A 26,031-nucleotide genomic window follows, 5' to 3' on the forward strand; every position below is an offset into this window, starting at 1 on the left:
CAGAATGAGTCTCCTTCCTGAGTGGTATGACGGCTGTGTGGTCCCATGGTGTTTATACTTGCATACTATTGTTTGTACAGATGGTGGTACCTTCAGGTGTTTGAAAATTGCTTCCAAAGATGAACCAGACTTGTGGTCTACAATTTTTTTTCTGAGGTCTTGGCTGATTTCTTTTGATTTTCCCATGATGTCAAGCAAAGAGGCACTGAGTTTGAAGGTAGGCCTTGAAATATATCCACATGTGCACCTCCAATTGACTCAAATGATGTCAATTAGCCTATCAAAAGCTTCTAAAGCCATGACATAATTTTCTGGAATTTTCTAAGTTGTTTAAAGGCACAGTTAACGTTGTGTATGTAAAATTGTGATACAGTGAATTATAAGTGAAATAATCTGTCTGTAAACAATTGTTGGAAAAATTACTTGTGTCATGCACAAAGTAGACAACCGACTTGGCAAAACTATAGTTTGTTAACAAGAAATCTGTGGAGTGGTTGAAAAACAAGTTTGAATGACTCCAACCTAAGTATATGTAAACTTCCCTATTTCAACTGTACATACTGGTAGTGAGGACCTCCTCTGACAGACAGACGGGTGCGTACTGGGAGTGAGGACCTCATCTGACTGACAGACAGACAGACAGACAGGTACGTATTGGGAGTGAGGACCTCCTCTGTCAGACAGACAGGTAGGTACAGGGAGTGAGGACCTCCTCTGACTGACAGACAGACAGGTACGTATTGGGAGTGAGAACGTCCTCTGACAGACAGACAGACAGGTACGTATTGGGAGTGAGAACCTCCTCTGACAGACAGACAGACAGGTACATATTGGGAGTGAGGACCTCCTCTGTCAGACAGACAGGTGCGTACTGGGAGTGAGGACCTCCTCAGACAGACAGACCGACAGACAGGTACGTACTGGGAGTGAGGACCTCCTCTGACAGACAGACAGGTACATATTGGGAGTGAGGACCTCCTCTGACAGACAGACAGGTGCGTACTGGGAGTGAGGACCTCCTCTGACAGACAGACAGACAGGTACGTATTGGGAGTGAGGACCTCCTCTGACAGACAGACAGGTGCGTACTGGGAGTGAGGACCTCCTCTGACTGACAGACAGACAGGTACGTACTGGGAGTGAGGACCTCCTCTGACAGACAGACAGGTACGTATTGGGAGTGAGGACCTCCTCTGACAGACAGACAGGTACGTATTGGGAGTGAGGACCTCCTCTGACAGACAGACAGGTACGTATTGGGAGTGAGAACCTCCTCTGACAGACAGACAGGTACATATTGGGAGTGAGGACCTCTGACAGACAGGTACATATTGGGAGTGAGGACCTCCTCTGTCAGACAGACAGGTAGGTACAGGGAGTGAGGACCTCCTCTGTCAGACAGACAGGTACGTATTGGGAGTGAGGACCTCCTCTGACAGACAGGTAGGTAGGTACAGGGAGTGAGGACCTCCTCTGTCAGACAGACAGGTGCGTACTGGGAGTGAGGACCTCCTCTGACAGACAGACAGGTACGTATCGGGAGTGAGAACCTCCTCTGACAGACAGACAGGTACATATTGGGAGTGAGGACCTCCTCTGACAGACAGACAGGTAGGTACAGGGAGTGAGGACCTCCTCTGTCAGACAGACAGGTGCGTACTGGGAGTGAGGACCTCCTCTGACTGACAGACAGACAGGTACGTATTGGGAGTGAGGACCTCCTCTGACAGACAGACAGACAGGTACGTACTGGGAGTGAGGACCTCCTCCGTGCCGGTATAGGAGGAGAAGACCTGTCCCATGAACTGCTGCTGCTGCTCCCTGAAGTTGTTCTGCAGGTAGTCCATCAACATCACATAGCCTGCCTGATGCATGGTCATCACCTCACAGAACATCTCCAGCTACAACACAATACAACCAACACATTATTACACATTAGTGCTTGTTATTGCATGGTGATTTCACATTGTGTCCTTGGGCACAATGCCACACAAGGAGAGACCACATAAAGATCATCGGGAAATGATGGTTGTATTACTATTATCATTATTCACATAGACCTAAACAACTGGTTCAAACAGTATTCAGTCCTCTCACACCCTAACACACACACGTGCTACACACAAGCATGCATGTATATCATATACAGCTCTTGCACAGTCTATTGTGTAACACTATATATACAGTGCATTCAGAAAGTATTCAGACCTCTTCCCCTTTTCCACATTTAGATCAATTACAGCCTTATTCTAAAATGGATTAAATAAAACATGTTCCTCATCAATCTACATGAAATACCCCACAATGACACAGCGAAAACAGGTTTTTTGACATTTTTTCAAATGTATTAAAAATGAAAAAACAGAACTTATTTACACAAGTATTCAGACCCTTTGCTATGAGACTCGAAATTGAGTTTATTGATCATCCTTGAGATGTTTCTACAACTTGATTGGAGTTTACCTGTGGTAAATTCAATTGATTGGACATGATTTGGAAAGGCACACACCTGGTCACCCCTCATAGCCTGGTTCCTCTCTAGGTTTCTTCCTAGGTTCTGGCCTTTCTAGGGAGTTTTTCCTAGCCACCGTGCTTCTACACCTGCATTGCTTTCTGGTTGGGGTTTTAGGCTGGGTTTCTGTACAGCACTTTGAGATATCAGCTGATGTAAGAAGGGGTTTATAAATACATTTGATTTGATTTGATCAAATGAGTGAGAGTGTGTGTGTGTATATGTGTGTGTGTGTGTGTGTCTTTCTTGTAGCCCTCAGGGTATTTATGATTGACAGGTGTTACCTGAGGTGTACACAAGCAGTCATTAAATCCAAGAAATATAGACAGAGGCCTTCACTCCGCTTAAAATGAAACACATGGTACTGACACACACACACACCACACACACACATTTGATACCTTATCAAAAAGGGTCTCACACACACACACACACACACACAAAGAAACAGACACACAGAGCTACAACCAATTATGAATAGCGACTTGAAGGAGCATATGTTAAGCTCCCACCCAACCCATTCATACTATAAAAAAACAACTGTCATCTGACAGGGACAAAATAGGGAGATGAGGAGGCGCCCAGCACTCTCCCGCTCCCTTTCTCTTCTGTACTAACAAAAACAATATTTCCACACACACTCTCTGCTTTTATTCACACACTCACTCACACACACACACACACACACACACACACACCTGCGTGTCGGAGATAGCCACAGTGTTCTTGAAGACAATCCACTCCACGGTATCAGTGCAGGGTGGGGTGGTGAGGGAGCCATTGTAGGTGAAGTACTTATCTGTTGAGTTGGGCAGGAGGCCACGGAGAGAGAAGGGACCCACCATCCCACTCTTACCTTGAGAAAAGGAGGGTAGAGGAGAAAAGAGGGGGACATGTGTAAGATGAAAATGCACGGAAGGCTAAATAAAGTAGTGAGAGAGAAAGAGAGGATAGACGACATAAACATCAAATGTTCATTATCATGACACAGTGAGATAGTGGGTGTATGACTGTGGGGTAAAGTGGCACTTGACTTTAAATCTGTACAAAGAAGTTTGTACAACTAGCTTTCATAAGAGCTTGACATTACCCACAACAATGAGCTGATGCACTGAAGTCCTCTGTAACGCCTACTTGCATGACAAACTTCAACTGCCATTAGCATGAATTAACTACACTTAAGCCATAAGGCACGAGGAGGTGTGGTATATGGCCAATATACCACAGCTCAGGGCTGTTCTAACGCACAATGCAATGCGGTGTGCGTGGATACAGCCCTTAACTGTGCTATATCGGCCATATACCACAAACCCTGAGGTGCCTTATTATATAAACTGGTTACAAAGGTAATTAGAACAGTAAAAATAAATGTTTTGTCATACCTTTCAGCCAATCAGCATTCAGGACTCGAACCACCCAGTTTCTAATAGCCCAGGCTATGCAGACTTTCAATTAGTACTGTGCAGTAATACATCTACAATGAAACGCAAACTAGGGGTTTATAGCTACGCTTGGATGGCTTTGTGTTTGGTTAACTTAGTGTGGCGCCCCAGGTGGTGTGGCCGGGGAATGCCACTATTTGGGGAGTCAGCCACACACCACAACCAGCAGATTAGGGTGCAGCAAGCTAGGTTGCAGTGCCACGCCCTGCACCTGAAGCCACTCCGCATCGTTAAGGTGTCCGCATACATAGGTTTGGTTTGCTCTTAGCAGAACTCGACTAGGCGAAGTGAACATCTCGTTTCACATAGTCCCTAAAGACCCTCGCTTGAAAAACTAGAAAAAAGCTGCAATATTAATGTTGTTTGTTCCTCTTGAGATGCCATATCAACAACATACCCAGTAACACTTCCTCAACATAGTTTGAATCAAAGTTAAATCAAGGAATCTGTCATTAAGTTTTACATTTTTGCCAAGGAGGTCTTATGTAGTGCAATTTTAAATTAACTAAGATGTTTGGTGCAGTATTTTTCAAGGGAAAAATGTGCATGAAAAGTAGTTGTCTAGTTGAAAGACAAACTCTTAATTGAAAAATCCCTACTGTTGACCAATCCCTGACGAAGGGGCGTAGACTTCGGCTACGAACTTCGGTTTGCCTCAAGAAATAATTGTGTGTGCTAAAACCCTACCAACCCCCAAAACAAAACAAAAAAACGTCACAAAATGTAGTCGCAATATATGTGCAAACTGTTTTGACTGGGAAGTATACACTAAGCTTTAGGCTGCTGCACAGTGGACACATTTAAGGTGCTGGTTCAGTTCCACAGGGGAGGAGATCCTTGCTGGATGCCGGAGGCTGAGCTCTACAGACATTTGGAGGAATCCCGTGCACATTGACTTTCCACAGGAAGAAAAAACTGGAAAGAACAAATCAGCTGGTAAGCTGGATAGCAGCCCAGCTATTTAGTCTCTTAAGTTAAGTTCCAGTCTAAGTTAAATTTATCCCCTGTGTGTGTGAGTGGTTTTGAATGACATTTTTTGACCATCCTTTTTGTGAACCCATTTATTTAAATAAATATGCCATTGTTCTTGTCAATGTTCCTCATCATTGACATCCTACCAGCCATGCCTAGCGAATCGTTACATTAAATACACTACTTTAAGGTGAGCATTGGATGAGTATAAGGTTACTGGAGGTCAGGTTGGCATACCGAATCGGCTGACACTGTTGACTCCGTCGATAATGGCCATGTAGTTGTCATTGTCTTCGATGCCTGTCTGTAAAGAGGGAATAGAAACAGGTTAGTCAGACCTCTCAAAAGTCTACAGTGGCTTCCTCTCCTCTCCTTCACTTTTTTGTGTCTCTATATTTTTAGGCTGCTTTAAAGCTGTGACCCGCTAAACTGAAGCTAACACCGATGCTAAACTAAGCTGAAGCTAACAATGATGCTAAACTAAACTGAAGCTAACACTGATGCTAAACTAAGCTGAAGTTAACAATGATGCTAAACTAAACTGAAGCTAAAACTGATGCTAAACTAAGCTGAAGCTAACAATGATGCTAAACTAAGCTGAAGCTAACAATGATGCTAAACTAAACTGAAGCTAACACTGATGCTAAACTAAGCTGAAGCTAACAATGATGCTAAACTGAAGCTCACACTGATGCAAGCTAATAGCTAGAGACTGTATAATCCACAGCTGAACCCAAACTCTATAATGCATGTCTAATCTGTGGTCAGTCTGATACTGTGGTGGGTAATCAGTTCCACTATCCTGTCCCCTTTGATTTCAGGGTCGGGCGCGGAGTGTAGCATAATCTAGGGGCCTCGTGCGGAATAATTGTACAAAAAATAATAATATTACTAGCATAGTTTTTTTCTAAATTATGCTAGCTCACGAGGCCCCTTGATGAGCCAATTGCCTCTTCTACCTAATGGTAAGTCATGCCATTGCAAGTAGATATGTCATCCCTCATCGACTATGAAAAACCTTGCTGGTATGGGTGCAAAATGATCCACTACACTCTCTTGACACAGGTCATGCACACACACACACACATGCATGAACACACACACACGCTCAAACACACATCCACACAAACGCATAAACACACAGACAGCGCAAATACACTCTTCCTGTCAGTGTCGACAGCTAATCTACCTAGAGTACCTACCTGCCTGAACCCCCCCAGGAACACCCGCTCCACCCAATCTACTTACAGTACCGACCTTCCTGAACCCCCTCAGGAACACCAACTCCACCCAATCTACCTATAGTACCTACCTATCTGAACCCCCCACCAGGAAAATCCACTCCACCCAATCTACCTAGAATACCTACCTACCTGAACCACCCCCCGTTGGAGCAACACTTAACACACTATTTGCTCCAGACATTTATTACATGCTCATAGCAAGTCACAACATACAAACACACACCTCTAACAGCACAGAGAGGGCTGTGATCCTGCCCCCGTCCTTGATGGCCTGGTCTATGGACTCAAAGTGAAGTGCTTCATAACAGTAGATCTGCATCTGGAACAGACAGAGATAAGGTACAGGAGATGGTTGATATCTTATGTACTGTCATTGAACAAAAGTTTTGAGAATGACAAAAATATACATTTTCACAAAGTCTGCTGCCTCAGTGTCTTTAGATATTTTTGTCAGATGTTACAATGGAATACTGAAGTATAATTACAAGCATTTTATAAGTTTCAAAGGCTTTTATTGACAATTACATGAAGTTGATGCAAAGAGTCAATATTTGCAGTGTTGACCCTTCTTTTTCAAGACCTCTGCAATCCACCCTGGCATGCTGTAACTTAAATTCTGGGACACCGATGGCAGCCCATTCTTGCATAATCAATGCTTGGAGTTTGTCAGAATTGATGGGTTTTTGTTTGTCAAACCGCCTCTTGAAGATTGACCACAAGTTCTCAATGGGATTAAGGTCTGGGGAGTTTCCTGGCCACAGACCCAAAATATCCATCATGCTGGAAAAAGCATTGTTCGTCACCAAACTGTTCCTGGATGGTTGGGAGAAGTTGCTCTCGGAGGATGTGTTGATATCATTCCTTATTCATGGCTGTGTTCTTAGGCAAAATTTTGAGTGAGCCCACTCCCTTGGCTAAAAAGCAGCCCGGGTGCCCCTATTCAATCGGGAAGGGGATTCATCAGAGAAAATGACTTCACCCCAGTCCTCAGCAGCCCAATCACTGTACCTTTTGCAGAATATCAGTCTGTCCCTGATGTTTTTCCTAGAGAAAAGTGGCTTATTTGCTGCCCTTCTTGACACCAGGCCATCCTCCAAAAGTCTTCTCCTCACTGTGCGTGCAAATGCACTCACACCTGCATTCCTGAGCAAGCTCTGTACTGGTGGTGCCCCGATCCCACAGCTGAATCAACTGTAGGAGACAATCCTGGCGCTTGCTGGACTTTCTTGGGCCTTCGTCACAACAATTGAACCGCTCTCCTTGAAGTCTTATATTATAATTTTTTTATTTCACCTTTATTTAACCAGGTAGGCTAGTTGAGAACAAGTTTGCAACTGTGACCTGGCCAAGATAAAGCGTAGCAATTCGACACATACAACAACACAGAGTTACACATTTCCGGTCACAACTTGCAGACTTGTTTACGTGTGGCTGTGCGTTTTGTTTTATTTCTATGTTATTTTATTTCACCTTTATTTAACCAGGTAGGCTAGTTGAGAACAAGTTCTCATTTGCAACTGCGACCTGGCCAAGATAAAGCATAGCAGTGTGAACAGACAACAGAGTTACACATGGAGTAAACAATTAACAAGTCAATAACACAGTAGAAAAAAAGGGGAGTCTATATACAAAAGGCATGAGGAGGTAGGCGAATAATTACAATTTTGCAGATTAACACTGGAGTGAAATTATCAGATGGTCATGTACAGGTAGAGATATTGGTGTGCAAAAGAGCAGAAAAGTAAATAAATAAAAACAGTATGGGGATGAGGTAGGTAAAAATGGGTGGGCTATTTACCGATAGACTATGTACAGCTGCAGCGATCGGTTAGCTGCTCAGATAGCAGATGTTTGAAGTTGGTGAGGGAAATAAAAGTCTCCAACTTCAGCGATTTTTGCAATTCGTTCCAGTCACAGGCAGCAGAGAACTGGAACGAAAGGCGGCCAAATGAGGTGTTGGCTTTAGGGATGATCAGTGAGATACACCTGCTGGAGCGCGTGCTACGGATGGGTGTTGCCATCGTGACCAGTGAACTGAGATAATTTGTAAGTCGCTCTGGATAAGAGCGTCTGCTAAATGACTTAAATGTAAATGTAAAATAAGGCGGAGCTTTACCTAGCATGGACTTGTAGATGACCTGGAGCCAGTGGGTCTGGCGACGAATATGTAGCGAGGGCCAGCCGACTAGAGCATACAGGTCGCAGTAGTGGGTGGTATAAGGTGCTTTAGTGACAAAACGGATGGCACTGTGATAAACTGCATCCAGTTTGCTGAGTAGAGTGTTGGAAACAATTTTGTAGATGACATCGCCGAAGTCGAGGATCGGTAGGATAGTCAGTTTTACTAGGGTAAGTTTGGCGGCGTGAGTGAAGGAGGCTTTGTTGCGGAATAGAAAGCTGACTCTAGATTTGATTTTCGATTGGAGATGTTTGATATGAGTCTGGAAGGAGAGTTTACAGTCTAGCCAGACACCTAGGTACTTATAGATGTCCACATATTCAAGGTCGGAACCATCCAGGGTGGTGATGCTGGTCAGGCGTGCGGGTGCAGGCAGCGAACGGTTGAAAAGCATGCATTTGGTTTTACTAGCGTTTAAGAGCAGTTGGAGGCCACGGAAGGAGTGTTGTATGGCATTGAAGCTCGTTTGGAGGTTAGATATCACAGTGTCCAAGGACGGGCCGGAAGTATATAGAATGGTGTCGTCTGCGTAGAGGTGGATCAGGGAATCGCCCGCAGCAAGAGCAACATCATTGATATATACAGAGAAAAGAGTCGGCCCGAGGATTGAACCCTGTGGCACCCCCATAGAGACTGCCAGAGGACCGGACAGCATGCCCTCCGATTTGACACACTGAACTCTGTCTGCAAAGTAGTTGGTGAACCAGGCAAGGCAGTCATCCGAAAAACCGAGGCTACCGAGTCTGCCGATAAGAATATGGTGATTGACAGAGTCGAAAGCCTTGGCAAGGTCGATGAAGACGGCTGCACAGTACTGTCTTTTATCGATGGCGGTTATGATATTGTTTAGTACCTTGAGCGTGGCTGAGGTGCACCCGTGACCGGCTCGGAAACCCGTTTGCACAGCGGAGAAGGTACGGTGGGATTCGAGATGGTCAGTGACCTGTTTGTTGACTTGGCTTTCGAAGACCTTAGATAGGCAGGGCAGGATGGATATAGGTCTGTAACAGTTTGGGTCCAGGGTGTCTCCCCCTTTGAAGAGGGGGATGACTGCGCAGCTTTCCAATCCTTGGGGATCTCAGACGATATGAAAGAGAGGTTGAACAGGCTGGTAATAGGGGTTGCAACAATGGTGACAATTGTTGCCAACCTTACTTTGCTACCTGACAACTTTATGGTTTTTACTTTTTAGTTACCGTTTATATTTTTGGTTTTTCCCTCACTTAACTTTTTTTCATTCAACTTTTTCACTCCGGACGCTTTATCTGGACATGGTTCGTCAGGACCTCCAACAGCCGAAGCTAAGTAGTAACATTAACATGATGCCTTCTAACTGCAGTCGCTGTTCTCATAATATACAGGAGAACGATCTCCTTACGGCGAGGATAGCTGTGCTACAAGCCCAGATTCAGACGCAATCGCTAGGCACGGGTAATTTCAGTGTAGGAAAGGATGAAACAGTGTCTGTGCCACCAGTAAGTACAGAGTAGAGCCTTCTCTTGTCTCTACTCCTCCCGTTACGGGGTCTGAGACGCCGAAGCATCCCACCATTAGCTCTGACAAATTGAAAACTCTAGTCATTGGCGACTCCATTACCCACAGTATTAGACTTAAAACGAATCATCCAGCAATCATCCACTGTTTACCAGGGGGCAGGGCTTCCGACGTTAAAGCTAATCTGAAGATGGTGCTGGTTAAAGCTAAAACTTGCGAGTGTAGAGAGTATAGAGATATTGTTATCCACGTCGGCACCAACAATGTTAAGATGAAACAGTCAGAGGTCATCAAGCGCAACATAGATTCAGCGTGTAAATCAGCTAGAAAGATGTGTCGGCATCGAGTAACTGTCTCTGGCCCCCTCCCAGTTAGGGGGAGTGATGAGCTCTACAGCAGTCTCTCACAACTCAATCGCTGGTTGAAAACTGTTTTCTGCCCCTCACAACAGATATAATTTTTAGATAATTCGCCCTCTTTCTGGGACTCACCCACAAACAGGACCAATCCTGGCCTGCTGAGGAGTGACGGACTCCATCATAGCTGGACGGGTGCTCTCATCTTATCTATGAACATAGACAGGGCTCTAACTCCTCTAGCTCCACAATGAGATAGCCTGCTGCCTGACCTGCACTCTGTTAGCCACCCTGCCAGCTTAGTGGAGTCTGCCATTAGCATAGTCAGTGTAGTCAGCTCAGCTATCCCCATTGAGACCGTGTGTGTGCATCAATCTAGGTTGCGTAAAACTAAACAAGACGGTGTTCGCATTAGCAATCTCACTAGAATAAAGACCTCCTCCATTCCTGTCATTACTGAAAGAGATTGTGATATCTCACATCTCAAAATAGGGCTACTTAATGTTAGATCCCTCACTTCCAAGGCAGTTAGTTATAGTCAATGAACCAATCACTGATCATAATCTTGTGATTGGCCTGACTGAAACATGGCTTAAGCCTGATAAATTGACTGTGTTAAATGAGGCCTCTCCTCCTGGTTACACTAGTGACCATATCCCTGCGCATCCCGCAAAGGCTTAGGTGTTACTAACATTTACGATAGCACATTTCAATTTTCAAAAAATGACTGCGTTTTCATATTTTGAGCTTCTAGTCATGAAATCTATACAGCCTACTCAATCACTTTTTAGAGCTACTGTTTACCCTAGATGAAGTCGCACCCCTAAAACAAAAAACATTTGTCATAAGAAACTAGCTCCCTGATATACAGAAAATACCAGAGCCCTGAAGCAAGCTTCCAGAAAATTGGAACGGAAATGGCTCTACACCAAACTGGAAGTCTTCCGACTAGCTAGACAGTACAGAAGAGCCCTCACTGCTGCTCGATCATCCTATTTTTCCAACTTAATTAAGGAAAATGAGAACAATCCAAAATGTATTTTTGATGCTGTCGCAAAGCTAACTAAAAAGCAGTATTCCCCAAGAGAGGATGCCTTTCACTTCAGCAGTGTTAAATTCATCAACTTTGATGAAAAAGCTGTTGCGCTGCAACTCACTGCCTTCCTGAAGACAATCAATGTATATGAAACACTTCAGTCTGGTTTTTGATCAAAGCACTGAGACTGCACTCGTGAAGGTGGTAAATGACCTTTTAATGGTGTCAGACCAAGGCTCTGCATCTGTCCTCATGCTCCGAGACCTTAGTGCTGCTTTTGATACCATCGATCAGCACATTCTTTTGGAGAGATTGGAAAACAAATTGGTCTACATGAACAAGTTCTGGCCTGGTTTAGATCTTATCTGTCAGAAAGATATCAGTTTGTCTCTGTGGATGGTTTGTCTTCTGACAAATCAACTGTACATTTCAGTGTTCCTCAATGTTCCGTTTCAGGACCACTATTGTTTTCACTATACATTTTATCTCTTGGTGGGGTCATTCGGAAACATAATGTTAACTTTCACTGCTATGCGGACGATACACCGCTTTACATTTCGATGAATCATGGTGAAGCCCCAAAATTGCCGTCCCTGGAAGCCTGTGTTTCAAACATGAGGAAGTGGATGGCGGCAATTTTTAAAACTTTTAAACTCAGACAAAAGAGATATGCTGTCTGTTTCTAGGTCCCAAGAAACAGATCTTCTGTTGGATCTGACAATTCATCTTGATGGTTGTACAGTCATCTCAAATAAAACTGTGAAGGACTTCTGCGTTACTCTGGACCCTGATCTCTCTTTTGACGAACATATCAAGAATATTTCAAGGACAGCTTTTTTGCAACTTCGTAAAACTTTCCAAAATTTTGAAACTTTCTGTCCAACAATTATGCAATTATTTTTAAATCCATGCTTTTGTCACTTCTAGATTAGACTATGGCAATGCTCTACTTTACGGCTACCCATAAAAAGCACAAAATAAACTTCAGTTAGTGCTAAACACAGCTGCTAGAATCTTCACTAGAACCCAAAAAATGTGATCATATTACTCCAGTGCTAACCTCTCTACACTGGATTCCTGCTAAGGCTCGGGCTGATTTCAAGGTTTTCCTGCTAACCTACAAAGCATTACATGGGCTTGCTCCTACCTATCTTTCCGATTTGGTCTTGACGTACATATCTACACGTACGCTATGGTCACGAGACGCAGAACTCCTTAATGTCCCTAGAATTTCTAAGAAAACAGCTGGAGGCAGGGCTTTCTCCTACAGAGCTCAATTTTTATGGAATGGTCTGCCTATCCATGTGAGACTTGCAGACTCGGTCTACACCTTTAAGTCTTTATTGAAGACTCATCTCTTCAGTAGGTCCTATGATTGAGTGTAGTCTGGTCCAGGGGTGTGAAGGTGAACAGAAAGGCACTGGCGCAATGAACTGCCCTTGCTGTCTCTGCCTGGCCGGTTCCCCTCTTTACACTGGGATTCTCTGCCTCTAACCCTATTACAGGGGCTGAGTCACTGGCTTACTGGTGCTCTTCCATGCCATCCCTAGGAGGGGTGCGTCACTTGAGTGGGTTGAGTCACTGACGTGATCTTTCTGTCCGGGTTAGCGCCCCCCTTGGTTTTGTGGTGGAGATCTTGGGGGGCTATAATTGGGCTTGTTTCATGGTAGTAGGTTGGTGGTTGAAGATATCCCTCTAGTGGTGTGGGAGCTGTGCTTTGGCAAAGTGGGTGGGGTTATATCCTGCCTGTTTGGCCCTGTTCGGGGGTATCGTCATACAGGGTCACATTGTCTCCCGATCCCTCCTGTCTCAGCCTCCAGTATTTATGTTGCAATAGTTTGTGTTGGGGGATAGGGTCAGTCTGTTATATCTGGAGGATTTATCCTGTCTTATCCTGTATGCATTTAAGTATGCTCTCTCTAATTCTCTCTCTCTATCTCTACTCTTGGAGGGCCTGAGCCCTAGGACCATGCCTCAGGACTACCTGGCTTGATGACTCCTTGCTGTCCCCAGTCCACCCGGTCATGCTGCTGCTCCAGTTTAAAAAATGGAACCCTTGCCTGTTCACTGGATGTGCTACCTTGTCCCGGACCTGCTGTTTTGGACCGCACCTGCTGTCTCCAACTCTGAATGATTGGCTATGAAAAGCCAACAGGCATTTACTCCTGAGGTGCTGACCTGTTGCACCCTCTACAACCACTGTTATTATTATTATTATTATCTGACCCTGCTGGTCATCTATGAACGTTTTAACATCTTGGCCATGTTCTGTTATAATCTCTACCCGGTACAACCTGAAGAGGACTGGCCACCCCTTAGAACCTGGTTCCTCTCTAGGTTTCTTCCTAGGTTCCTGCCTTTCTAGGGAGTTTTTCCTAGCCACCGTGCTTCTACATCTGCATTGCTTGCTGTCTGGGGTTTTAGGCTGGGTTTCTGTACAGCACTTTGTGACATCGGCTGATGTAAAAAGGGCTTTATAAATACATTTGATTGATTGATTGATAATAGGGATCCATAATAAATACAAATACAGAGACAAGATACAGGATATGGTTGAGATCCTATGTACTGTCATTGGGAGTAGGCTGGGCGATATACGTATACTATTTTAAGGTATACTGGAATGGATCCACATACCGGTATGGATTTTTATAATACTGTTTATTACAATATATTTTGATACAGTGCTAAATAAATGAAAAGTTCTACAAATTGGACTACTTAACTGTTATAACTTTATCCTAGTTTGGTTGACTATAAAACAATCAATCAGAATGGGGAAATAATGAGTGAGAGTCAGGTCTTACCTCCAGGGGGTACTTGACCCCACTGAGACTGTGCTCGGAGCCCTCTGAGGAAGCCTTACAGAGGCCCCAGTGGAAGGTGATTCTCCCCACCTTAAACCTGCCCCTCAGCCCCCCTCCACTCACATAGAAGTCCCCCTCTGGGTTCACCGCCACTGGAGAGAACACACACAGAGCATTATTTGAGCATTATTTAACCAATATACACATACACCCACACACAGTATATTGATGCGGCCTGAAGCCTGCCAATGGAGAACACTTGCTCTCACATGTACATGCACATACGCGCACATTCACACACATATTTACATTCACAGCATGTAGGGTATTATATTTCATGCCAATTTCATACCAAGAAAGGGAAAAACACCTTCAATCATCTCCCCACCAGAACCAAGTAATTGTACCATCAGTTTAAAAAGTGCCATACGTATACACTATAACAACAATGCTCAATATTTGTATATATTATAATTAGACTGTAATTAAGACCCAGACCACCAGGCTCAGAGACAGGCAGTGTGGCTACTGAATAGCTAGCTGACTTAATGGTTGATTATTTTATTGTATTACTTTAGCTTTTCAGTTTCATTACTGGCTGGTTTTATGATGAGACTTCTGGTGACCTGAGAGCTCATACCGGTCTTGCCATCATTCTTGATGGTGGTCATATCAGACATCGCCTCCTCCCAGCCCTCAAACTCCAGTTTTTGGAACTGAACTTTGACCTGTGTCAGCTCCTCCTCGATGTTGATGGGCGACTGTCTAGCATTGCTGCATGATGGGTACTTGTTGGCCCAGTTGTTTTGGTTTAGAGTCCCTGCCGGGAGAGAGTTGAAATGTGTTTAATGCATAGTAGAAACATATTTGGTGGTGCCTCAGCTATATGAACTTGCCCAAAACAAGTACATATGCAGTTATCCATTACAAAACACAACCGATTTGTTTTCCCTTTTTCGGAAGTTTACTCGGGTTTCTTCCTCTCTAATCACGCACTAACTGGTTGCAGGTGTGCTCCTGTGGGGAGCTAATGAGCTAATCACCTTCAGGTGTGTCTGCTTTGATGGGATTTCACTGGGGTGATAGAGGGTAGTGCACACTGCCCATAGACTGTTCACTCTGCTGTTGCAGTCTGGACCCAACAGTACCCTGAACAGCTTCTACCCCCAAGCAATAAGAATGCTAAATAGTTAGTTAAATAGTTACCCGGACTATCTGCAATTACCCTTTGTGCACAAACCTTTTTGACTAATCACATATACGCTGCTGCTTCTGTTAATTATCTATCCTGTTGCCTAGTCACTTTATTCCTTGTTATATGTACATATCTACCTCAATTAACTCGTACCACTGCACATGGACTCAGTACTGGTGCCCCTTGTATATAGCCAAGTTATCGTTGCTTTTATTATTATGTTTCTATTATTTCTCTATTTTCTTGTATCTCTGCGTTGATGGGAAGGGCCCATAAGTAAGAATTTCACTGTTAGTCTACACCTGTTGTTTACAAAACAAGTGACAAATAAAATTTGATTTGAAACTTGATTTAGAACTGTGGAGTTTCTTAAGCCATTCCTGGGGGACCCACAGGGTGTGCAGATTTTGGTTTTATCCCAGCACCGATACCTGATTCAAGTTATCGTGGATTGGATGATTTGTTGTGCAGTTGAATCGAGTCCAATCCAATTCTTTCAGATCAACATGAAGAGCTTAGGGGAAAGGGCTAGCGTTGATCTGGGGTTGTGCATAGCACTGATGTGCCTGTTCCACACGAGAGAACAACTTCATGCAATGCCAATGTTTCATGTTAGGACTAATATGTTGATAAATACTTAAATTAACTTTCATTCAACATCTGCTCTTGGTTATTCTTTGCTTTGAATGTTCCAACTGGAATCAACTAAGGGGCTAGCAATATCGTTTTGAGTGTAAATCAAATTTTATTTGTCACACGTGCCGAATACAACAAGTGTAGACCTTACCATGAAATACTTACAAGCCCTTCACCAACAGTGCAGTTCAAGAAGAGTTAAGAAAAGATTTGCCAAATAAACTAAAGTCAAATATAATAAAAAGTAACACAATAATAACGAGGCTATACACAGGGGGTACCTGTACCAAATCATTGTGCAGGGGTACAGGTTAGCAGAGAAAACAGTCTGACTTGGGTGACTGGAGTCTCTGACAATTGTATGGGCTTTCCTCTGACCACGCCTATTATATAGGTCCTGGATTGCTGCAGGGAGCTTAGCCCCCTTGATGTACTGGGCCGTACGCACTACCCTCTGTAGCGCCTTACGCTCAGATGCCGAGCAGTTGCCATACCAGGCGGTGATGCAACCTGTCGGGATGCTCTCGATGGAGCAGCTGTAGAACCTTTTGAGGATCTGAGGACCCATACCAAATCTTCTCAGTCTCCTGAGGGGATAAGGTTTTGTCATGCCCTCTTCACGACTGTCTTGGTATGTTTGGACTATGATAGTTCGTTGGTGATGTGGACACAAAGGAACTTGAATCTCTCGATCCGCTCCACTACAGCACTGTTGATGTTAATGGGGGCCTGTTCGGCCCACATTTTCCTGTAGTCCACGATCAGCTCCTTTGTCTTGCTCACATTGAGGGAGAGGTTGTTGTCCTGGCACCACACTGCCAGTTCTCTGACCTCCTCCCTATAGGCTGTCTCATAATTTCCGGTGATCAGGCCTACCACTTCGTTGTATGGGCAGCCTAAAGTGCCTTTCTGAGTTGCTTCATTGCTTCTCCTGTAACGCAACTTATCCTGTTAAGCCTGGTTGCCAGTCTGTTTCTCCTTTAGCCAACACCTAGCCTATGTCTGGCATGGCATAGCCAACACAGCCTGGCTAAAACAAGAACACTCACCCAAACATCACTGAGTACGGGTGTTGTTTATTTCGCTTGCCTGGAAGTTTCCACCAGATATATTTGGGATGCATTGCTTAGGCTACATACTGTAAGTATGTAAACATACTTACTGCACACACACCTTCTGAAGGGATCAGACACACACGCACACTTAATTTCTTCTACATTTTTGTCTCAGCATTGTTGGGAAGGGTCCGTAAATAAGCATTTCACTGTTAGTCTACACGTGTTAACAAAGCACATTAACAAAGCAATTTGATTTGATTTACTAGCAGCATTTTATTTCCTTTTCTAACTGAATGTACTGTAAGTCATGGGGTCCACATACTGCAGACAACCGCCAGAGGACAATGTCGCTGAATGAGGTCATACTGGGTTCTGGGTCAGACCATTAGCATGTCAATGGCTACACACACACAGCAGCAGAGGGGACAGGATGCAACAGTCTATTCTTCATCATCTGTCTGTTGTGGGCAATTATAAGTTGCTGCTGCTGGTGTGTGTGTGTGTGTGTGTGTGTGTGTGTGTGAGGGAGAGACCTTTTTCGACAAAGTATAAAATGAGGCCACACCAATAGAAGTAGCTATTGCACAGTTTAAAAGCTTGTGTCACAATATTGTAGATATTTGGATGTTGGAAAAAATATGTTATTGAACATCACATAAAAGTTTTATAGAATGCTATGTGAAAAACGAATAAATACAAGTTATGAGAGGGAGGCTTCACGCCACTCTCTCAGTTTAGTATCTTAGTTATTTTCAGATGATCTCATTGTACTCTTTTGTAGATGTCAACTACGTGTGTGTGTGTTTTCTATCCCTGTTGGCTCCTCTCCCTGTAGGTTTTACAGATGCTCCCAACCCCGTATCTGCAACCCTTCTAATTTAGTGTACAATGGGTGCACAACCCATGTGGAATTCCTGGGGTCCGACAACATTTGGAACTGCCAATATTGTCAGGATTTGGCCAGGGTTGTTCCGGTTTTTGGTCACTAGATGCCCCCATTGTGCCTTTTGACCTTTTGTTTTCCCTTGATCCCCATTATTATTTGCACCTGTGCCTCGTTTCCCCTGATTGTATTTAAACCCTTTGTTTTCCTCAGTTCTTTGCTCTGTGTTTGTATGTTAGCACCCAGCCCTAGTACTCTTGTTGATCCCGGTGGACGCTCTTGTGGAATTCTGTTTTTTGTTCTTGTTTGTTTGTTTTTTGAGTATCTTTTGAGGCTTTTTGTGCTTTACCTTCCACCTTGTGGATTTACCTTTTTTGTCTTGGAGGATTACCTTTGTTCTTGTAGGATTCCTTTTGAGGTTGTGGAGTTACATGTTTTCCTGAAGAACTTCACTTTTTACTTCATTAAAATACACTGTCTCAAGTACTGCTGTGTCTGCCTCATCTTCTGGGTTCTGCCGACTATTCGTGGCTCAGTTGGTTAAGTGACTGTTTCTCACTCCGGAGACCCGGGTTCGTAACCGGGTCCTGACAGAAACACAGAGCCAAAAATGAACCCAGAGGCAGCCAGTTCCCAGGACCTTGTTGCCATGCTGTCCCACCACCAGGAGACTGTCCAACGCCACGAAGCCGCCCTGGTTCAGCAAGAGGCCTTAATGGCTAGACATTCTCATCTTCTGTCGGAGATGCTGACTTCCATAAAGCAGATATCTGATCGACTTACCCCGGCAACAGTTCCCGTCCCAGTACCTCAGAATCACGTACCCATGGCAGTTAACCCTCTGGCTGAACCTCGTCTTCCACCTCCCCAACGGTTCTCAGGTTATCCAAGTGCTTGTAAAGGGTTTCTCACCCAATGTTCTCTCTCCTTCGAGCTGCAACCCTCGTCGTTCCCCACTGACCGGTCTAAGATCGCATATATCATCACCCTGCTGTCGGAAAAAGCCCTGGCCTGGGCTACTGCTGTGTGGGATGCCCATAGTTCCTGCTGTGCCAGCTACTCTGCCTTTGCTGAGGAATTCAAACGAGTGTTTCAAGGCCCAAGCAGTGGTCCTGACTCAGCCAAACAGCTCCTGACTCTCCACCAAGGTCGGCGCAGCGTGACGGACTATGCTATCCAGTTCCGCACGGTGGCAGCAGCGAGTGGCTGGAACAACGAGGCGCTCACGGTGTGCTTTCTGAAAGGCCTTTCCGACACTATCCAAGATGAACTGGCCACTCGGGAACCACCGGACAATCTCGAGTCCCTGATCAAGTTGGCCTCACGCATTGACCAGCGTCTGAGAGAGAGAGAACTCAACCGTAGACCTCTAGCCCCTATCAGTCCCAGCTCCGAGTCCCCACCTTTATCCTCGCTGGCTCCACCGGAACCCATGCAGATTGGACGCATCTCCCAGGCTGAGAGAGACCGCCGGATGAGGGAGCGACGCTGTCTATATTGCGGCAAACCGGGCCATTTCCGTTCCACGTGTCCCGGGCTCCAGGGAAACGCTCTGTCCCGTACAGACCGGGAGGAACTGTAACGGGAAACATAACCTCCTCCCATCCGTCCAACTCCCGTCTGCTCATTCCAGTCACCCTTTCCTGGGACAACCACAAGCTTCACCTTCAAGCCTTGGTAGACTCTGGAGCCGCAGGTAACTTCATGGATGGTGTCTGGGCGAAGGAGAATGGCGTTCCCTCTGAACCTCTAAGTGACCCCATGAGGGTTACTACATTGGATGGAAGCCCTTTGGGATCTGGACTTGTCACTCATGTCACTACCTCCTTGCGACTTTCAGTTTCACAACACCAGGAATTGATGAACTTTCATTTGATCTCCTGTTCCGAGTTCCCTCTCGTCCTTGGATACCCCTGGCTTCACAGCCATAACCCTCACATCGACTGGTCTGTGGGCACTATCAAGCAGTGGGGTCCTACGTGCCAAGCTACTTGTATTTTCCCGAATTCCCCGAGTTCTACTCCCGAGTCTTTAGAATCCATCGCCCTGACCCGAGTTCCCGAGTGTTACCATGACCTCAAACTGGTATTTAGCAAACAGAGGGCCACCATGCTACCACCCCATAGACCTTATGATTGCCCCATCGAACTGTTTCCGGGCACTTGCCCTCCCAGGGGTCGGATCTTTTCCCTATCTCCACCCGAACGAGCTGCTATGGATACCTACATCAAGGACGCTCTGGAAGCAGGCCTCATGCGTCCATCCACCTCCCCGGCGGGAGCAGGGTTTTTCTTTGTGGCCAAGAAAGACGGTGGATTACGTCCTTGCATCGACTACCGGGGACTCAATGCCATAACCGTCCGTAACCGTTACCCGCTACCCCTTATGGCCACAGCCTTCGAGCTGCTCCAGGAAGCAGTTGTTTTCACTAAGCTTGACCTGCGGAACGCATACCATCTTGTGCGGATCAGACCTGGTGACGAGTGGAAGACCGCTTTCAACACGCCTACTGGTCACTATGAATACTTGGTGATGCCCTTCGGCCTGACCAACGCCCCAGCGGTGTTCCAAGCGCTCATAAACGATGTGCTTAGGGATATGCTTAACATATTTGTGTTCGTTTACTTGGATGACATCCTCATCTTTTCGAGCTCTCTTCAAGAACACACTAAGCATGTCAGACAAGTACTCAAACGCCTCCTAGACAGCCATCTGTACGTTAAGCCGGAAAAATGTGAATTCCATTCATCCCGAGTACAATTCCTGGGATTTGTAGTGGAACCCGGTCGAGTCCAAATGGACCCCAGGAAGGTAGGGGCGGTAGCGGATTGGCCCACCCCCAAATCCGTAAAGGAAGTTCAGCGTTTCCTGGGCTTCACTAACTTTTACCGCAAGTTCATCAAGAACTTCAGCTTGGTGGCAGCCCCTCTCTCAGCTTTAACCAAGGGTGGCAATGCAAGGTTTTTGTGGGGAAGAGAAGCTGAGACGGCCTTCCAAGGACTCAAGCAGCGCGTCCTCTCTGCTCCCATCCTGATACTACCGACTACGGATGAACCGTTTGTGGTGGAGGTAGACGCCTCAGAGGTTGGTGTTGGAGCTGTCCTGTCTCAGAGGGTGAAGACAAGAAGCTTCATCCGTGCGCTTTCTTCTCACACCGGCTTACCCCGGCTGAGAGGAACTACGATGTGGGGGATCGTGAACTCCTAGCGGTTAAGATGGCATTGAAGGAATGGAGACACTGGCTCGAGGGCTTCTCACCCGTTTCAAGTGCTTACGGACCACAAAAATCTGGAGTATATCCAGCAGGCGAAGCGGTTGAACTCTAGACAAGCTAGATGGTCTCTCTTCTTCAACCGATTCCAGTTTATCCTCACCTATCGGCCCGGGTCGAAGAATCTCAAACCGGATGCCCTGTCCCGAGTCTACGCTCCTGCCATTCGAGATGACACGGACATGCCTGTCCTTCCTGCTGCTAAGATCGTGGCTCCGATCTCGTGGCAAGTTGAGGATACTGTGAGACGAGCTCAAGCTATTGAACCGGACCCGAAAGGAGGTCCTGCCAATCGGTTGTTTGTCCCCAAGGCAGTGAGGACTCAGGTCCTTCTGTGGGGGCACTCCTCTCGCCTCACCTGTCACCCGGGCGTAGGTCGCACCTTGGAGTTCATCCAGCGTAAGTTCTGGTGGCCTACCATAAGAGAAGACGTTGCCACTTTCGTCAATGCCTGCCCCGTGTGCTGCCAGGGCAAATCTTCTCACCTCCGCCCGCAAGGACTCCTTCACCCTTTTACCTGTTCCCCACAGACCCTGGTCCCATATCTCGTTGGACTTCATTACTGGCCTTCCTCCATCCCATGGCAATACTACTATCCTAGTCATTATCGACAGGTTTTCAAAGGCGGCCAGGTTCATCCCTCTGACTAAGTTACCTTCTGCCAAGGAAACGGCTGAGTTGGTAATTAATCATGTGTTCCGAGTCTTCGGCATTCCTCAAGATATGGTTTCTGACAGAGGTCCCCAGTTCGCCTCTAGGTTTTGGAAGGCCTTCTGCCAACTCATGGGGGCTTCTGCCAGTCTATCTTCAGGGTACCATCCGGAGTCCAACGGCCAAACTGAGAGGATGAATCAAGAGCTGGAAACCACCCTCCGATGTATGACTCGTAACAACCCGTCCACATGGTCGTCCTTCATTGTTTGGGCCGAATACGCGCACAACACCTTGCGCTCCTCCTCCACTGGTATGTCCCCGCACGAGTGTCAGTTTGGCTATGCCCCTCCATTGTTCCCGGACCAGGAGGCAGAAGTCAGAGTGCCTTCAGCCTTGAAGTTCGTCAGACGCTGTCGGCTTATGTGGAGGAAGACCCGTCTTAATCTTATGCGTTCCTCACAGAGGTACCAACAACAAGCCAACAGACGTCGCCGTCCCGGGCCTACCCTGCGCCCCAGCCAGAGAGTCTGGCTCTCCACAAGAGACTTACCACTACGGGTGGAGTTTCGCAAGCTGTCCCAAAAATACATCGGTCCCTTTAAGGTTGCCAGGAGAGTTAACCCAGTTTCTTATCGCCTACACTTACCCAGATCCCTTAAGATTAATCCCACGTTTCACATTTCCTTATTAAAACCTGTTGTTTTTTCTCCCCTTGTCCCAGCAGACAGACCTCCCCCTCCGCCTCGTGTCATTGGAGGCCAGCCGGCTTATACCGTCCATCGGATACTGGATTCCCGCCGGGTGCAGCGGTCCTGGCAGTATCTGGTGGACTGGGAAGGCTACGGTCCCGAGGAGCGCTCCTGGGTTCCTGCCAAAGACATACTGGACCCTGACCTCATTCGTCAGTTCAGGGCCCTCCACCCTGAGAGAGCTGGTAGGAACGTCAGGAGCCGTTCCTAGGGGGGGATTCTGTCAGGATTTGGCCAGGGTTGTTCCGGTTTTTGGTCACTAGATGCCCCCATTGTGCCTTTTGACCTTTTGTTTTCCCTTGATCCCCATTATTATTTGCACCTGTGCCTCGTTTCCCCTGATTGTATTTAAACCCTTTGTTTTCCTCAGTTCTTTGCTCTGTGTTTGTATGTTAGCACCCAGCCCTAGTACTCTGAGAACTCTTGTTGATCCCGGTGGACGCTCTTGTGGAATTCTGTTTTTTGTTCTTGTTTGTTTGTTTTTTGAGTATCTTTTTGAGGCTTTTTGTGCTTTACCTTCCACCTTGTGGATTTACCTTTTTTGTCTTGGAGGATTACCTTTGTTCTTGTAGGATTCCTTTTGAGGTTGTGGAGTTACATGTTTTCCTGAAGAACTTCACTTTTTACTTCATTAAAATACACCGTCTCAAGTACTGCTGTGTCTGCCTCATCTTCTGGGTTCTGCCGACTATTCGTGGCTCAGTTGGTTAAGTGACTGTTTCTCACTCCGGAGACCCGGGTTCGTAACCGGGTCCTGACAAATATGCGGCCAACAAGGCTAATGCTAGTTAACAACTTCCTTCAAACTTCTCTCAGAGACATAAAATGGTATCCAGTAACTTCAACCTCCCGATGTCTGCCTTTGATTCATTTCATTCCACCTCTTTCTTTCCATTCCTTTTCTCTTCTGACCTCACTCTTTCCCAGTCCCCTCGCACTCACAATGCAGGCAAAGCACTTGACCTCATCTTTAATAGAGGCTGTTCACCTACTAATCTCACTGCAACCCCCACCCCCCCCCAGGTCTCTAATCACTACTTTGTTTATTTCTCTCTCCGTCTCTCCTCCAGGCCTACCCACTCAGCCCCTACCCAGCTGCCTCTTCGACCTTACTGACCTCCCGTTCCACATCCCTTCACTGTCCCCTTTCCTCATGGCAGGCTCAACCCTCCCCTCGCTCCGTGGCCGAGTGACTCTCACTTTCCTCATGGCAGGCTCAACCCTCCCCTCGCTCCGTGGCTGAGTGACTCTCACTGTCCCCTTTCCTCATGGCAGGCTCAACCCTCCCCTCGTGGCTGAGTGACTCTCACTGTCCCCTTTCCTCATGGCAGGCTCAACCCTCCCCTCACTCCGTGGCTGAGTGACTCTCACTGTCCCCTTTCCTCATGGCAGGCTCAACCCTCCCCTCGCTCCGTGGCTGAGTGACTCTCACTGTCCCCTTTCCTCATGGCAGGCTCAACCCTCCCCTCGCTCCGTGGCTGAGTGACTCTCACTGTCCCCTTTCCTCATGGCAGGCTCAACCCTCCCCTCGCTCCGTGTCTGAGTGACTCTCACTGTCCCCTTTCCTCATGGCAGGCTCAACCCTCCCCTCGCTCCGTGGCTGAGTGACTCTCACTGTCCCCTTTCCTCGTGGCAGGCTCAACCCTCCCCTCGCTCCGTGGCTGAGTGACTCACTATCTTCTCACAGAACAGGGCTGCGGGCAGCTGAGCAGCAATGGAGCAAAATTTAATTTCCAGAGGGCCTATTTAGTCATTTAGTATTTATTAGGATCCCCAATTAGATTACTCTTCCTGGGGTCCAAACAGGAAACACAACAACAAATAAAATACATAATATACATAAATAGCACCACATTTACATTATAATTGAGTCATTCAGCAGACAACAGCCAGTGCATTCATCTTAAGATAGCCAGGCGAGACAACCACATATCACAATCGTATCCTAACCAAACATCACATACATAATACAGTACATAATACAATCGTATCCTAACCAAACATCACATACATAATACAGTACATAATACAATCGTATCCTAACCAAACATCACATACATAATACAGTACATAATACAATCGTATCCTAACCAAACATCACATACATAATACAGTACATAATACAATCGCAAATGCATAAAAATGTCTGTGTGTCTCCACAGTCCCTGTCTATTTAGTCATGGCTTTATTTAATACTGTGTTTCCCTGCCTCTGTTCTGGACAAGGGGACTGTGAAGAGACCTCTGGTTGCATGTCTTGTGTGATAATGACACATGTTCAAACTGTGTGCCAACTGCTTGAACAGACAGTTCGGTACCTTCAACACAAACACCTCACACAAAGACCAATAGTGATGCAGTCAATCTCTCCTCAAATTTGAGCCAGGAGAGACTGACATGCAAGTCATTAACACTCACCCTCCGTGTACTGTACATCTAAGTGCAATGTGTGCTGCTCTATTTTGGATCAACTGCAATTTTCCTATGTCCTTTGTCACACATGACCACACAACTGGACAGTAGTTCAGGTGCGACAAAACTAGGGCCTGTAGGACCTGTCTGGTTGACTGAGATATCACAAAAGCAGAGCAACGCTTTATCATGGGCAGACCTCTTACCATTTTAGTAGCCAATGAGTTTATTTGTGTTGACCATGATAGTTTGCTATCTAGAGTGACACCCAGCGGTTTAGTCTCTTCAACATGTTCAATAGGTAGATTGCTCGAGTATGGAGGCGTAAATTTATAGATCGGCAGGTAAGGGTGTTCTCGAGCGGCTAGATGTTCTTCACCATTTGGCCATCAGCTTTGCCACCAATGCTCCTTATAGGACACATCACTGGACTCTATACTCTTCGGTAAACTGGTCATCTCTGTATACCTGCTTATTTCTAAAACCATCTTAGGCTTCACTCCCCCGTATCTGAGATATCTACTGCAGCTCTCATCCTCCACATACAACACCCGTTCTGTCAGTCACATTCTGTTAAAGGTCCCCAAAGCGCATCCCTGGGTTGCTTCTCTTTCCAGTTTGCTGTAGCTAGCGACTGGAACGAGCTGCAAACACTCAAACTCGACAGTTTTATCTCAATCTCTTCATTCAAAGACGCAATCATGGACACTCTTACTGACAGTTGTGGCTGCTTTACGTGATGTATGGTTGTATCTACATTCTTACCCTTTGTGCTGTTGTCTGTGCCCAATAATATTTGTACCCTGTTTTGTGCTGCTACCATGTTGCGCTGCTGACATGTGTTGCTACCATGTTGTTGTCATGTTTTGTTGCCACCATGTTGTTGTCATGTTGTGTTGCCATGTTGTCGTCTTAGGTCTCTTTTTTTATTTATTTTTTACAAAAAACACAAGGAAGGTGTAACATTAAAGTATTAGAACATGAAGGACAAACAATACAGCATCAAGACACTATCAAACATGTATCAGTCTTTCCACAACAGAGCCATCCTTATGTGTGAGGGTGCGTGTGCATGATAGTGATATAAAATACATGCCATAGTTTCCTTTTTCATGACCAAAATCTTGTGAAA

General features: G+C 45.9%; 1 protein-coding gene across 3 annotated transcripts in view; it reads right to left on the bottom strand.

Annotated features, from left to right (window-relative positions):
• Positions 1-26,031, bottom strand: part of LOC115144792 (receptor-type tyrosine-protein phosphatase zeta-like) — a 97,714-nt gene that overhangs the window by 34,830 nt on the left and 36,853 nt on the right. For all 3 annotated transcript variants that reach the window (XM_029685860.2, XM_029685859.2, XM_029685857.2), the window contains exons 3-8: positions 14,683-14,862; positions 14,043-14,194; positions 6,394-6,489; positions 5,164-5,230; positions 3,211-3,368; positions 1,751-1,901 (exon numbers count right to left, since the gene is read on the bottom strand). In XM_029685860.2, the coding sequence (XP_029541720.1) occupies positions 1,751-1,901; positions 3,211-3,368; positions 5,164-5,230; positions 6,394-6,489; positions 14,043-14,194; positions 14,683-14,862 (804 nt within the window). The remainder of the gene's footprint in view (positions 1-1,750; positions 1,902-3,210; positions 3,369-5,163; positions 5,231-6,393; positions 6,490-14,042; positions 14,195-14,682; positions 14,863-26,031) is intronic.

This window comes from Oncorhynchus nerka, linkage group LG17 (assembly GCF_034236695.1).
Source record: "Oncorhynchus nerka isolate Pitt River linkage group LG17, Oner_Uvic_2.0, whole genome shotgun sequence".
Lineage (NCBI taxonomy): Eukaryota > Metazoa > Chordata > Actinopteri > Salmoniformes > Salmonidae > Oncorhynchus > Oncorhynchus nerka.